A 14,517-nucleotide genomic window follows, 5' to 3' on the forward strand; every position below is an offset into this window, starting at 1 on the left:
TTGAAGAGGCTCTTGGCTCCTGGCTTTGGACAAGCCCAGATCCAGTCCTTTTGGGGAATGTATACCAGTGGGTAGATCTCTCTCTTTGCAAATCTTTCAAATAAAAAATAGTCAATCTTGAAAAACTTACTTAGTTGAAAGTGAGAATGTCAGAGAGAGAGGGAGGGAGAGATGTAGAAAAAGAGATCTTTCACCCACTGGTTTGCTCCCCAAGTAGCCATAATACCCGGAGATGGGCCAGGCTGAGTCCAGGAGTTTCATCCTAGTTGCCCTTGTGGGTAGCAGGAGCCCAATCACTTGGACCACTGTCAGTTGCTTTCCCAGGTATATTACAGGGAGTTATATTGGAAACAGAGCAGCCAGGACTCAAATCTACTCTTGAGATGGGATTCTGGTGTCACAGGTGGTGGCTTAACTTGCAGTGCTACAACACTAGCCCCTAAAACCTCAACTCTTGATTCCAATCAAATGTATCTCTTACCACATTACAGTGCCTTTCTGGTTCCAAAAAAAAAACAAAAGAATGCCACAATCTAAAAAAATCTGTCATTTTTTACAGCCTACTTCGGTCCATCAGTGTTTGAAATCTGATGTTGTTTACAGAGAACAGAGAGAGGAAGCTCATGAGTAAAATGCTCCCTCCTACAAACTGGCGATTTCAACTAAATCCCTTGGCTTTTTAAAATGCTCGGATCCTGAACCCTAGCTAACCATTCTTAGGACTGTGGTGAGAATAACCCAACAGATCTTTCTTCTGGTTGAAACGTTCACATTTGAGAAAATCCTGAAACATCACATTCTACATAAATACCTGGGAAAAGCCAAGGAGGAAAAATTCAAGAATGACAGCGGCAGTGTTGGATCTAAGAATCTAAGAAGGACCTTTGATGTCTTTGACCTTGAAGGATGACTCAAGTCTGCCACCTGCTTCCTCTCTTTACCTTCTGTTCCCAGTCACTCAGCTGTCCATTCGCCCACCCATCCACCCACCCACCCAGCCACTGGAGGGATGTGTCCTAAGTCAGCCAGGACAGACAGATACAAAGAACGAGATGTCTGTGCGGTGTGCATTCTCAAGTTTCTGAGCTCAATGAACCTGGGGAGTTGTCCCTATATGGGGCGCTGTGGGGCTAGCCAGCTGGCCAGCCCTATTTGGTTGTCAGGTGAAACACTGAGATGCCCTGGTTGGGAGCCTGTGTTACTGCTCACCACTGTTTCATGACTCTACAAGCAGAATAAACCTCAAAAGCACCCAGAAGACAGGATTCCCCTCTGCCCCAAGCTGGGCACGCCCCTCTCTACGTCACCCTCCACAAGCCCACCCTACCCCCTGCCATGTCATTTCTATGCCAAAGCATTGGGCACTAACCTGCTTTGCCCACTTCCCCTTTCCTCAGTGGTCCTTCAGCCTGGCACCCAGCTCTGAGATGAGGCCTGCTTAGCACCAGTGAAGCTCCCCACGTTCAAACCAACCACGTTCTGCGTGGAGATGAGGGAATCAAAGTTAAAATCCAACCCGTCCGCATCCATGAGTTCACTGCGGATGATGGATTCCATGTCACATTCCAAGCTCCCATTGAACATGTCCAAGTCCAGGTCGCTGGGGAACTTCTCGTGGCCCATGACGGGCAGGGTGGCGCACGCTGAGTATGGGGAGGAGCCTGAGAGAGAGTCCGAGAGGGTTTGCATAGACTGGCTGGCGGGAGACTGGTGCTGGTGTTTGGCTGACCCGAGGCTGCCGGAGTCACTCAAGCCCATGCTACTGATGGGATTCGACAAGGCACGGCTGCCACCGAGAGCCCCCTGGCTTTGGTGCTGGTGGTGGAGCAAGTTCTGATTGGCCAAACTCCCCTGGCTAGGCTGGGCAGCGAAGGACATCATCGGATCATTGCGCAGCATCACGTTCCGGCGGGAGTTCTGAGCGGACACGGCGGTGCTGGCCTGGGACATCAAGGGGTCTGACTGGGTCATCATGACATCGCTGTGGCTCAGCGAGTCTGAAGTGAGTAGATCTTGGAGTGTCTGGTTGCTGTAGTGCGACACGGAAGAGAAGGTGGTGGGCTTGTTCTCTTGGATGGTCTGCATGGGCGACTGGCGCAGGGAGTTGAGAGACGAAGGCCCGAACACCGTGCTGTTGAAGGAGCTGGTTGGAGAGCTGAGGCCGGAGCTCTTGGCGGTGTATGGGAAGCTGGAGCTCCGTTGCATGAGCGCCCCAGGGGGTGACGCCTGGGATGCCGGGAGCGTGATATTATCCAACAAGTCATCCATGAGGTTGTCGGCCAGCCCATCGTTCAGGTTCATGTCAGTGAGCCGCGGCAGCTCCACGGTGCACGGCTTGCTCACTGAGGGTGACAGGCTGGCCGAGCTGCTGTACAGCATGGGGGAGAGCGGTGCGTCGTCGTCCTGGACGTCGTCCAGCTCTGCACTTGCCAGGATGGGCGACAGGCGGCCGCTGACAGTGCTGGCGTTGGAATTGGTGCGTGAGCGGAAGTCCGTCCAGGCATCCAGCTCGTCGCTGCTGCGTGACGTGGGGCTGCCAGGCCACTTGGGCAGCTGGGAGGGGCTGTCATCAGCTGCCTCAGGTGCTGCCTGGAGGGCCGCCTTCTTCTTGGCGGCACGGCCTCGGCTCTTGGTGTACTTGTTGCTGTTGTCCATGGAGACTGCCCGCCGCCGGGGTGCCTTCCCGCTTTTGCCCCCGTCCGGGTTGATGATCCACCACGAGCTCTTGCCAGTTCCCTCATTCTGTACCCGCATGAACCGGCTGTGCAGCGACAGATTGTGTCGGATGGAGTTCTGTATAGGGTGGGGAAGGAAGGAAAATGCAGAATATGAGCCCAGAATGGTCCAAAACTGAATACCTGGAAGAAACAGGTAAAGCAGACTCCCCAGGCAGACTCCTTGTTTGTGAGACCAACCTCAGACGCCAAAGGCTTAAAAAAAAAAACAAACAACTTAACTGAAAATGCAAAAACACTTCCATCACTTTCCTTGGCTTGGAATAAAACAGCAGGTTAAATGGAAGGCTTCCTAAGGCTGGCAGCAAGGCATAATAGGCTAAGCTCGCACCTACAGTGCCGAAACATCCCGGTGCTGGTTTGTATCCTAGCTGCTCCACTTCCAATTCAGCTCCCTGCTGATGTGCCTGGGAAAGCAGTGAAAGATGGCCCAAGTGCTTGTGCATCTGCATCCAGGCAGGACACCCAGAAGAAGCTCCTGGCTTCGAGCCAGACCAGCTCTGGGTATTATAGCCATTTAAGGAGTGAACTAGTAGATGGAAGATCTCTCTTTCTCTATATAGCTCTTTCAAAACAAACAAACCTAAAGGCTTCATATGCAAGAGGAGGGGTTTTAGCATCACAAGATGCTGGCAACATCCCAGCTCTGACACCCTTTGCCCACCTCCAGGCTTCCATGGTGCTTTCTGCACTTCCCAGCCTGAGGTTCACACTTGCGGTTTATTAGCACATCACCTCCTCCCTTCACTTTGCAAACATTCCCCCACCGCCCCGGCTCTCTAAGGTGATCCGCGGCCTGGATGGTGTTTTAGTTCTCTGATGCTCCCTGCCTTTGGGAAGACAAGGGTGGCAGCCACCTTTCCTGAACCACTTCTAGGGGTTGAGAACAGGCATGAGATTTTACCCACCCTTTCTATGGCTCCATTTCCTCCTGCCAGCATTACACGCCTTAGCACGAGACATCCCGCAGACATAAGCCAAGAGTGACAGGGCTGGATTCACTGGGTTGATAAAAAGCAGACAAGTCTGCCACAGAGACTTATGCTCCCACAGCAAAGCACCATGAGCTACACACAGCAGCTTCCTCCCAGGGAACAGGGACCTGGGTAACTTCACAGGGGGAGAGGCGTGACCAGCTGAGGCTGCCTCAGCCAAGCTGTCAGCATCATCACCTGCAGCAGCCAGCCTTGTGGATGGGCTGCACGTACCTGTGACATGACATGGTGAAAACTATACCCGACCTCTGTGGTCCTGCTTCCAATACCCACAGGCCCCCTTCTAATCATGAGGAAATCCTCAATGAAACAATGGTGGCTGATGTGGTATATAGATGAGATCCAGGCCGGGGGCGGGATGAAGGTGGAGGACTGGCACCAAAAGAATCTTTAAGTTGCAAGTCCTGGAAATCTAACAAAGCTTGGATTTGACTGGTTTATCCCTGGAGACAAATGTACCCCACTGTGAGGTTAACAACAGGGGAAGTGTGATGCAGGGGACATGGGAACTCCATAGCAGCTTTGCCACTCTGCTATAAACCTAAAACCCCTCTAAAATAAAAGGTTTATTATTGGGGGTGAAGGGGAACAAATAGGGCAGAACACCCTCATAACCCTAACGACTGCACCTGTAAGCGTCCTCCTTCTGACATGGTGGGACACACCCACTGGGGAGGGATGACCCAGATTCAGCCCCGTCGCTGGCACTGACCAACCATGTGACCCTGCACAAATCGCTTATCTGTCTGCCACAGCTGCAGTGCCCGTCTTCATTCTGGCCGTAATCATCTCCCAACCGCCCCTCCCGCCGGGGATGATGTAAGGGCGATGGAAGATAATACACTTCTGGAGCCAGTCACGCTAGAAAGCCAGAGGGTTTCCACTTAGCTCTCATAAAGCGCGGAGGCCATGGTGGAGAGTGCCCGCGGCCTGGAATGGGCGGCTCTAATCCCTCAAGTGCCTCATGTGGCAGTGAAAAAGAGGAGAGCTGATGCTATTCTCCACATCTGGAACAGCACCTGCAGGCCAGATGAGGTTTTATTTATTGATTAAATCATGAACCATCCTAAGAGCTACCATATTTAAAAAATTGGCAATCACCAACTGTATTTATGTAGAAGATACAAAAACATGTGTTCTGCCAGAATGTTTTTAAAATACAGAAAGCCAACAGGATTTTACCATTAGTAAATAACTAGAAATGCTCCAAAAGTGTTCCCATGCAAGAGCAGAATGCAGCCAACAATGGTGGGTAACATGCATTAGTACATGCGGATCACAAGTCAAACTATCTACAACTGCCATGAAGACACGTTGGAGACAAGAAAAGCAGCAACATGTTTAGTATCTGATGAAACCAACATCACCCAGGAGACTATATATTCCACTTCCCTTCTACTTTTATGGCATTTAAAAAGAATAATGACATCTCTACTAATGTCCAAAAATCACATCTGTATTTTTTTTTTTAAGTAGTGGTGGGCGGCACTTGGCTTGGTGGAACACTGGTGGAGATTCCCTGAATCCCTCTATCAGAGCACCTGGGTTCAAATCTGGGCTCTGCTCCCAATTCTGATTTCCTTCTAATGCACACCTTGCAGGGGACACGGGGGGAAGCAGGTGACAACTCAAATACTTTGGTCCTAGCCATCCATGAGGGAGATTTGGATTGAGTTCCTGACTCCTGGCTTCAGCCTGGCCCAGCACCAGCCATCAGGGGCACTTGGGGAATGAAACCAGCAGGTGGACTCTTTGGCGCTCTCTGCCTCTTGGATAAATAATTAATTAGAAAAATACTATTTCCATGGAGTAGACATGAAGCATGCTCTTATCACACACTACAGCATTCAGAAAGCAAGCAAGTGTCAGGTAGTTCTATCAAGATGATCTGAGATGTTGAGCAAAAACTTAAGCTTCTGGGTGAAAAAGCAAGCAGGTCTTTCTGCCATGTAGGGCAATAAGGAGTCCTCTCTAATCCTCCCATTCTGGGAAGGGTCCATATCAACATCCAGAATGGACAAGAAAGACCAGGTACAAACCATCAATTATATTCAGCCATATGCTCCCTAAAAAGCATTTAGGGAATGCTATTTTTCTAGGAGTATGAATTCCAAATCAACTGAGAGAGAGAGAGAAATATTCTACATAATGCTAAAATGCCTCATGTGGATTTTCTGAGGTATTCCTAACTACAACAATGTATGTATATCATTTTGTACAACTGGCCAAAATCTGGAGACTGACTTTCAGAAACACTAACATTTCAAGGGCATGTGGTCCAAGGCTGGGAAGGACCACAAGGACTGCCCAAGCACCCAGTTCCCTAACTGCCAGGGTGAAGCAGTGGGGGCCTTGCTGACAGCAGCATCTGCAGGGACAGTCCTCACAACACACCTTCAGTACGTGTAGCAGCACCTGTACCTTACACACGAAGGCTCAGACTAAGGTGAACTACCTTAACAACAGGGTCCCTTAGTGGGCACCAACACAAACCCGAGTTGAAATTCTTTCCCAACTCTGCTGGGTGCTTTATCCACAGCCTCTCACTGGGTCACTACCGAATTATTTGGAAGTCGCCATTCATCTTGCTTGGCTTCCTTTAGTTAGGGCAACCCTCACAGCAGAGGATTAGGTATCAGAAAGAAGCTGCCTGAAATATATAAAAAACAAAAGGACTCCATGGAAAATTCACCAAGTGAGTAATGCACACAGGCAACTTAAGATGGTCAGCGAAGGAGGCAATGTGGAGGCCTCCATGGCAGTCTGGCTCTAACACTTGCCTGCAACCCTGGGTAGGTCACCTCACCTCGGTCTCACTGTTCATCAAATGGGTCCAAAAACACTATATCTAGGTTCTCCAGGCAGATGAAGTGTGAAGCTCTGTGTGCAGCCCCAGAGTGCCATGCATAAAGGGCTGCCCATCACAGCTGTTAGCAAGTGGCAGTGGTAGCATCACCACCATCCACTCATTGTCTTCCAGGTTCCACGCACTTGAAGCCAGTAGGTGTGAGGGACACTTCCTTACGGGGAAGGATCATTTTCAAAGACTCTGGCATGCGCTTTGCCAGTGAAGAGTGGTGGGTCCCTTCTCAACCATCACAACCCTCCTCTGGTACCTCGGCCTCTTCCCCCTCACTGTTTACCTTGTGGAGACCATCCACTAACCCACACACCGGCTACAAGTGCCTCCCTGGGAACACAGGGAGGTTCTGTCTGGAAACAACATGTGGTATCAATTTATCTTTCTCAGCAACAGCAACAAGCAATCTACTCACTTAAATTTTTTTTTAAAAATTGTGCAATTTCACTCTTAAAAGCTCCCCCGCACCCCACTTATAAAGGAAAAAAACAAAGGCAATAATTTCTCTTCTCACTCTTTTTTTTTTCTTCCCCAAGCAGCAGCTGAAGGAGCCATAACTGGCAGTTCAGGAGGCAACCCGCCACTGCCCACTGGGCTCTCTCCAGCACCTCTGGTCCCCCTGGACGACTTCAGAAGGATATGCCACACAGATCTTTCACACAACAGTGCTTGTCCACCTGGGGTCCTGGACCAGGCAGAGTTCCAAGTGGGTCTCACTGCTGAACTTGTGGGTGCTGGCAACTCAGAGGCAGGCGGTTGAATGTCTGAATTCTCACACAGGCACCAAAGGTCATGTGACCAGCCCAGTGGAAATCACTGGAGTCCTGGGGAGCCCCACAGGGCTCTGTGGGATGCAGCAGGGTGATATACAGAAATGACTTCTGGGCAGGGCCTGGGCAGGGGCCTCTGCCACAAAGCTGGAGTTTGATCTCACTTCAATAGTTCTTCATCCAGCTGCCTGATCACCCGGGAAGACTTTGTACTCACCCTACAACTCCCAAGCTTGCAATTCAACTGGTGGAAGGCCTGGGTACAGGCACTTTTCTTTTCAGGCTCCCCGGATTATCCTAGTTTATACTGAGGGCCAAGAACCAGGTGGGTTTCCATGCACAGAGAATGATTTCCAGTCTTCCCAGTTCTAGTGGCAGAGCACAGTCGATGTTTCCTCTTTCCAATCCAAGTTTCCACCACGTGGAAGCCAAGGGTGGGAACTGGGCTCACGGATGAAAGCTGTGATCCCTCTGTTCTGGGTGGCACGGGAACTCAGATGACTGAGGGCCAGACCTGCTTTTTTTTTTTCTAGTAAACTGACAATGCAGGAGAAGGGCTCCCTGACCTTACGCTGCCCTTGGTCACCTGCCCCCACCCCGTGATGCTCCTCCACACGGCATGTGTGGGGAGGGGAAGACACAGGCTCTCCCAAGAGCAGGCACTGAGCCAGGCTGAGGAGGGAGGGCTGAGGTGACAGCCTCTGACCCCTGAGAAGTTTCTCAAATATTATTGCAGCCTGCTTTCTAGCTGTCCAATGCCTTCTAGATTTGATCTGCTTTGGGACTGACATGCCGCTCAGAAGTATAGCAAGTGTGACGGCATGAAACAGACTTGAAGTCAGAAACCTTGTTCCTTCGTACGTAATACTGCCTACACTGGCAAAAACAAAGACATGCCAAGGCTTTCGGATGGCAAAGAAAAATTTAAATAAACTGCCACACAATTGCACAGCTAACCCTGATGTGTGAGATGAGTTCCAGTCTAACTTGTCTAAAAGTCTTGAAAGGTTAAACTATTAGGGGACTTATTATTTTTTTAAATGGGAATGATGCTGTTAAAATAAATATTGTCAGGAAACTTGGATGAAATTTCCAGCTAGAAATAAAGATTTCCCTTTACATTTGCTGACAACAATTCTCTACCCACGCAGAGCTTGCTTCTGGAAGCTAAACATTGAGAGTTTTTATGTACCAAGGAGGGGAGTGTTGGGTTCTGAGCCCTCATGAGGAGGAATAAAATACCGATCATGAAGGAGAATCCAGTGTCCAAACAATCCTCGCCTTTCTGAGAGGGAGGGGGTGCTGGACAATTTTCCCTACGCACCCTCCCCCCACCCTGCTCCCAGCAGGAGAAGAAATTCCAGATAGCAAAAAAAAAATCTCTTCCACAGTACACACAAGGTGCACACACAGCACTCAAAACCCACGGTGGGGCTGCCCTGCCACCTCACTAGGTTTTCTCATTTTCATCCCTCCCAGCAATTTTCTTTTCCAGCTCTTCCACAGCTGTTTCTGCTCTTGGAGGGCAGCAGGGAACATTCCATTCCTCACAGCCAAACCGGCACTTCCGGCACACGCAGAACCCTGGCAGCCTAGCAGCCTATGCCCACAGCTTCTCCCTGCAGGCAGGCCCCCAGACGATGGCCATGCCTGGCCCACTCCATCCATCTCGCCAAGCTTCCCCTGGCCCATCACACAGTGTTTCCTCTCCTGTGAAGGCATCTGGGCAAACGCCTGCTACTGAAATTCCCTTCTGAGATCACACACTTGGCCGCCTCCCCTCCACCCTGACCGGATGCCTCAAAAAGTTAAGAAAGCCATGCAGTTACAGAACCTTCTTGAAAGGGACTCTGCAAAGAACAGAAATAGTTTAATTGCCAAAGTGATATTCACCTTGACTTAAAAAAGGTGGGGGGAGTGCCCTTCTTTCCACTTGGAAAACTTAACTGCATATGCAGATGGGGAGAAAATCCAAGTGGATCCTTGGAAACACACAGCCAAATTCAGGAACAGAGACAAGAGTTGAGGATCATTTTCAGGACATGAGAAAAGCACCTGGGACAGGATCTTCAGTAAACGTAAGAAAAAATGAAAACAAAAGCAAAACAAAACAAAAAACCAGGACTCAGTAAAAACAGGGAAGGAGGGATATGACAGTCTCCTGTGCTGTGAAATGATAATCCTCTTTACAGTGACAGAGTTACAGGGTCACACCACAGTCAATGTGGCCACAGAGCTGAGACAACTCAGCTCCTGGGGCCCTGCGGTGTGAAAGTTACCTAGACAGGTAACATTAGCCCCCACTAACCCACACGGAAGGGATCAAGTGGGAAATGCTTATGTCATTTGTGTCTGTCTTGTTTTACAACCTGAAGAACAGAAGCTTGTCTCCTAGGCACCTATCTGAGCTCTTTTAAAACAGATGTCTTAACAGCTTTTGCACCCTACTTGGGGCTTGGGACATAAAAAATGCTCAAAGTTTCTGTGAGACTGCTACTACTGTGCAGCAACATAGGCCACCACCTGCAGTGACGGCAGCCCATCCGGAGACAGCTTCAAGTCAGCTTCATTCTGCTTCATTTCTGACCCAACTCTACTAATACACCTGGGCGAGTTGTGGTAGCTGTCCCAACTGCCTGGGCCTCTTCACCCATGTGGGAGACCCAGAAGAAGCTCATGGCTTTGGCCTGGCCCAGGCCTACCCATGACGTCCATTTGGGGAGTGAAACAGCGGATGAAAGCTCTGTGTCTGCATCCTACACAGGAGCGCTGACCAGGCTGGGCTGTCTGCATCCCACACAGGAGCACTGATCAGGTTGGGGTCCTGCCTGGGGTGTCTGTCTGCATCCCACACAGGAGCACTGTCCAGGCTCGGGTGTCTGCATCCCACACAGGAGCAATGACCAGGCTGGGGTGTCCTGCCTGGGGTGTCTGCATCCCACACAGGAGCAATGACCAGGCTGGGGTGTCCTGCCTGGGCTGTCTGCACCCCATACAGGAGCACGGACCGGGCTGGGGTCCTGCCTGGACTGTCTGCATCTCACACAGGAGCACGGACCGGGCTGGGGTCCTGCCTGGGGTCCTGCCTCCCACATAGGAGCACTGTCCAGGCTGGGGACCTGCATCCCACACAGGAGCACTGACCGGGCTGGGGTCCTGCCTGGGCTGTCTGCATCCCACACAGGAGCACTGACCAGGCTGGGGTATCTGCATCCCACACAGGAGCACTGACCAGACTGGGGTGTCTGCATCCCACACAGGAGCACCGTCCGGGCTGGGTTGCCTGCATCCCACACAGGAGCACTGACCAGGCTGGGGTCCTGCCTGGGCTGTCTGCATCCCACACAGGAGCACTCACCAGGCTGAGGTGTCTGCATCCCACGCAGGAGCACTGACCGGGCTGGGGTGTCTGCATCCCACACAGGAGCACTGACCAGGCTGGGGTGTCTGCATCCCACACAGGAGCACCGTCCGGGCTGGTGTCCTGTCTGGGGTGCCTGCATCCCTTACAGGAGCACTGACCGGGCTGGGGTCCTGGCTACCTTTCTGTAGATCCAGCTTCCTGTCAATCACCCGGAAGGCAGTGGATGATGGCTCAGAGCACTTAGGCCTCTGGCACTGCCACCACATGGGGAGACTTGGGCTCCTGGCTTGGATCTGGCATTGCAGATGTTTGGGGAATGTACTAGCAGATAGCAGATAGTAGATCTGTTTCTGTCCTCTCTATCTCCCTGCCTTTCAAAGTTTAAAAAGAAAGGAGGAAAGGAAGGAAGGAAGGAAGAAAGGAAGGAAGGAAGGAAGAAAGGAAGGAAGGAAGATTGACTAATTTCACTCTGCGCTCTGCGCATTAACCTGTTATGTAACCAAACTTCCTAAATCAACATCTACGTATTTTAGCAAGTAGACTTAGGGTTCTCTGTGATAAGAAACTGTTAAGATGCAGTCAGGCCTGTTGGCGGAAGTGGTTTCTGATCTACCCAGGATGGAAAGCTAACCTCCTACTTGTCTTGGAGTGCCATGTGGCTTCCAATAATTGGGAATAAGGTTGGCTCAGAGTGCTTAGCAGGTCGCTCCAAACCAAAGAAAACCGACCCTGATTGCACGGCTTCTCCGGGTGTACACCCAGGGAGCAGGGGAACTCCATCTGAAGGAAATTAGCACTGTTTGGTACCTACCAGGGGCATGGCCTCCTGTACAGCAGACTTAATCTGACTTTATTTTCACAATGAGTCTGTCATGGAAAGATGGAGTGTAGAATGGCCAAACAGGGTAACTAAAAAAGTGAGGGTCTTGCCACAGTGCCATGTATGTTTCACACTGAGGTCACTGAACTGGTTGAGGGAGTAGGCACCTCTGGCTGAGGAAGCTCTAATGACTACAGTATCTTGTTCTGCATGTGGGTTCGTGTTCTGGGATTATGAGAAGGGAAGGGAAAAGCAGGGAGGGGAAGGGCAAGCCACGAGGCAGAGTCTGTTTGGACGAGATCCACTCTTGTGCTCGACCTCCCATTTCAGAAATGCCACCCTTTGCTCACAGGGGTCATTCCTGGTGAACCCGAATCTGACCTGGGATCCTCGCTCTATTGGGAATGTCCAGACTTGACTATGGAAAAACTATGATGTGTCCAGGCACATTGCTCAGTGGCACGTCTGCTGGCTCCTGTGCTCAGCAGGGTCCCGGGCACTGAGTTGGGGCCCACAGCGCCCGGCCGTGCCTGACAGGCCTGCCGTAGGCTTAGTCTCAAACAGCTGACACCATGCAATGGATCCTCCAGTTTGGAGTCATCAGACAGATGTCTGTGAATGCCTGGACCTTGCTATTACAAGGCTTTAATCTGAAACAGGGACTCAGTTCCATACTATTTAGAACATGTAATTAGTTTATTATTGAGCCAGAATGGATTAGCTTGCTTTAAAACTATGCGGATCTTACAATATGAAGCCTTTTTGCCTGCCAACTGACAGCATGATCAGGAGGCTTCTGTTTAACCTCAACCGAAAACTCTGGGAGAAAACTGCTTTCAGGCTGCATATGCACGTTGTGTTATTATTTGTCTTCTGGCACTGAAACCTGCAGAAGCAGACAGTGCTGACACTGCACGCACGCTGGAGGGCTGGGTGTGGAGGTGCTGAGTGGGTGCATCACACAGCTTCAGCGTGTGACATCCGAAAGCCGGGAAAACGGGCTTTTGCTGATTTTAGTTTACAATTCCTTCCTTCAGAGGAAACTCGCTCGCTTTAGCATCACCCATACACACACAACCACTTCCAGTCCTTGGAGAGGTTAATGGCTCAGAAAATCCGTTTTTCTCCCTTCCTAGGCTATTTAAAGAGCAATCAATTTCCTTTGGGTAGCTCTGAAACATGCCAGTGCGTGGGCACAGTTAAACAGCTACCCACAGGCCCACACCCTGGAAAGAGTGGGCTGGATGGAGACAGCGCTTTTTGGTGAGGGCAAGGAAAAGTTTGGGCTGGTATTTACAAGAGAGACAAGTGTGCATGCAGCTGGAAGTGGGCTGTCTTCCAAATGCTAGTGTTAATGATCTAAATAGTCATCATAAATCAAGGTGTTGCTGGTGAAAGAAATCAGACAGTAAATAAATGCCACATCCTAGGGTATCTCTTGGTGACTACGGCACACATCACAACCAGTAGGCTTTTTTTTTTTTATGAAAATAAAAATTCTACAAAATTACTGAAGCTAACTCTTTTGTCCCCTCTACGCTCCTCTGAAATCCAACGAATGATCTGCCTTCTCAAACGGCCTTTTCCCCCGAACCTTATCTGCATGTGCAGGATTTCACTGCACTGGTTTTGCAAGATTTTTTTTTTCTTCTTGTTTAAAAACCACAAGATGCAGAAGTGGCTGATGGCCAATAGAATGATATTGCTAAATGCAAAGTGAGCCAGCCATGTATTCTAGGATGCTCCTGGGTGCCAATTACGCACTGAGGTGAGCATCAGAACTCAAAGACCATGCCAAATGATCCAATCAGGAGAACACTGAGGAATGAGGCACTCATTCCCTTCTCCTGGAAAAGCACCCCCCTGAGCCATTCAGACACTCCTGCAATTTTAACTTGAGATCTAGGCTGCTCCTCTATTGGGCATGTTCGTATGAGAGCCACTCCCTTAACTGTGGCAAACAAGGTGAATTAGATACACACAGGATGCAAGACTGCTGTCCCACAGGCCAGAACAAGAATGCATACTCTAGCATTAATGCGTACGAAGCTCTTATCTACTTCATATAAGCTTGAGAGCACTTAAGAAACTGAAAATATCAGGAACACCTGGAAGGCTGGAGGGATAACACTGACTGGTAAGGACAGTCACATGAGATAAGAGTTGAACATACAGAAGAAATGGAAAATGACTGTTAACACCGGGAGCTTCGAGGGCTAAAGGAAACTAGGGGCAGTTCTTCCAGCGCCCCAGTGTTCAGAGCACGGAAGGGTTGAAGGAGAGGCCAGAGTATGAGGAGGGTGAAAGAATGGCCCACTCCTCCAGCAGCAGATGTTACCGAGCTCGAGGCTTGCTGGTCTCCACACCTGCCAGCTGTCTCAGGCCATTCCTGGGTAGGCAGGACTCCTGGTCTTGTACCACCCTCCTTGACTGAGTCTGATCCTGCAGGGTTAACCCTTAAAGTCTTCTCCCTCAACTTCCTGGAGCCCATTATCTCATTTCTGAAAATCCCAGGAAGTGCTCCTTAGGTTGGTTCATTAGCTAATAGGAGATGTGTGTGGGGTGACAGCAGAATTATGGATTCAGTATTAAATCTTTGCCTAAATGAACGACCGGACATATGTGGGTGGCAGGTAGGGGGTGGGGAAGAGTGGCAATGAGATTCATCCTTTCACATCAAGACAAAGAACACAGGGAGAGGTGTTGCTGGGCCATTTTCAGGTTCAAAGGTCCCTTGAAGCCACACATGTCCAGCCATTTGAGGCATTATATGGACAGGACATGACTCCCATATCATTAGCTGCTTCTTCACAAACAAGTCCATCAGGTTCTTTCAAACAGCTCTGACCTTGGCAAGCTAAGTTATGATGCTAATCTGAAGACAGAAAGGGAAGTAGGGTTTGGGTAGGGAGGGTATCAGCTTCTTATGATAGTAACAGATGCACACTGGGAGATGATTTTCTAAGGGGGCTC

General features: G+C 50.1%; 1 protein-coding gene across 3 annotated transcripts in view; it reads right to left on the reverse strand.

Annotated features, from left to right (window-relative positions):
- The window catches only part of FOXO3 (forkhead box O3), a 107,934-nt gene that overhangs the window by 11,149 nt on the left and 82,268 nt on the right, over positions 1-14,517 (reverse strand). For all 3 annotated transcript variants that reach the window (XM_058659987.1, XM_058659992.1, XM_058659996.1), the window contains one exon: positions 1,370-2,793. In XM_058659987.1, coding sequence (XP_058515970.1) covers positions 1,405-2,793 — 1,389 coding nt within the window. In that variant the 3' untranslated portion in view covers positions 1,370-1,404. The remainder of the gene's footprint in view (positions 1-1,369; positions 2,794-14,517) is intronic.

The sequence above is a fragment of the Ochotona princeps genome, chromosome 1 (assembly GCF_030435755.1).
Source record: "Ochotona princeps isolate mOchPri1 chromosome 1, mOchPri1.hap1, whole genome shotgun sequence".
Taxonomy (NCBI): domain Eukaryota; kingdom Metazoa; phylum Chordata; class Mammalia; order Lagomorpha; family Ochotonidae; genus Ochotona; species Ochotona princeps.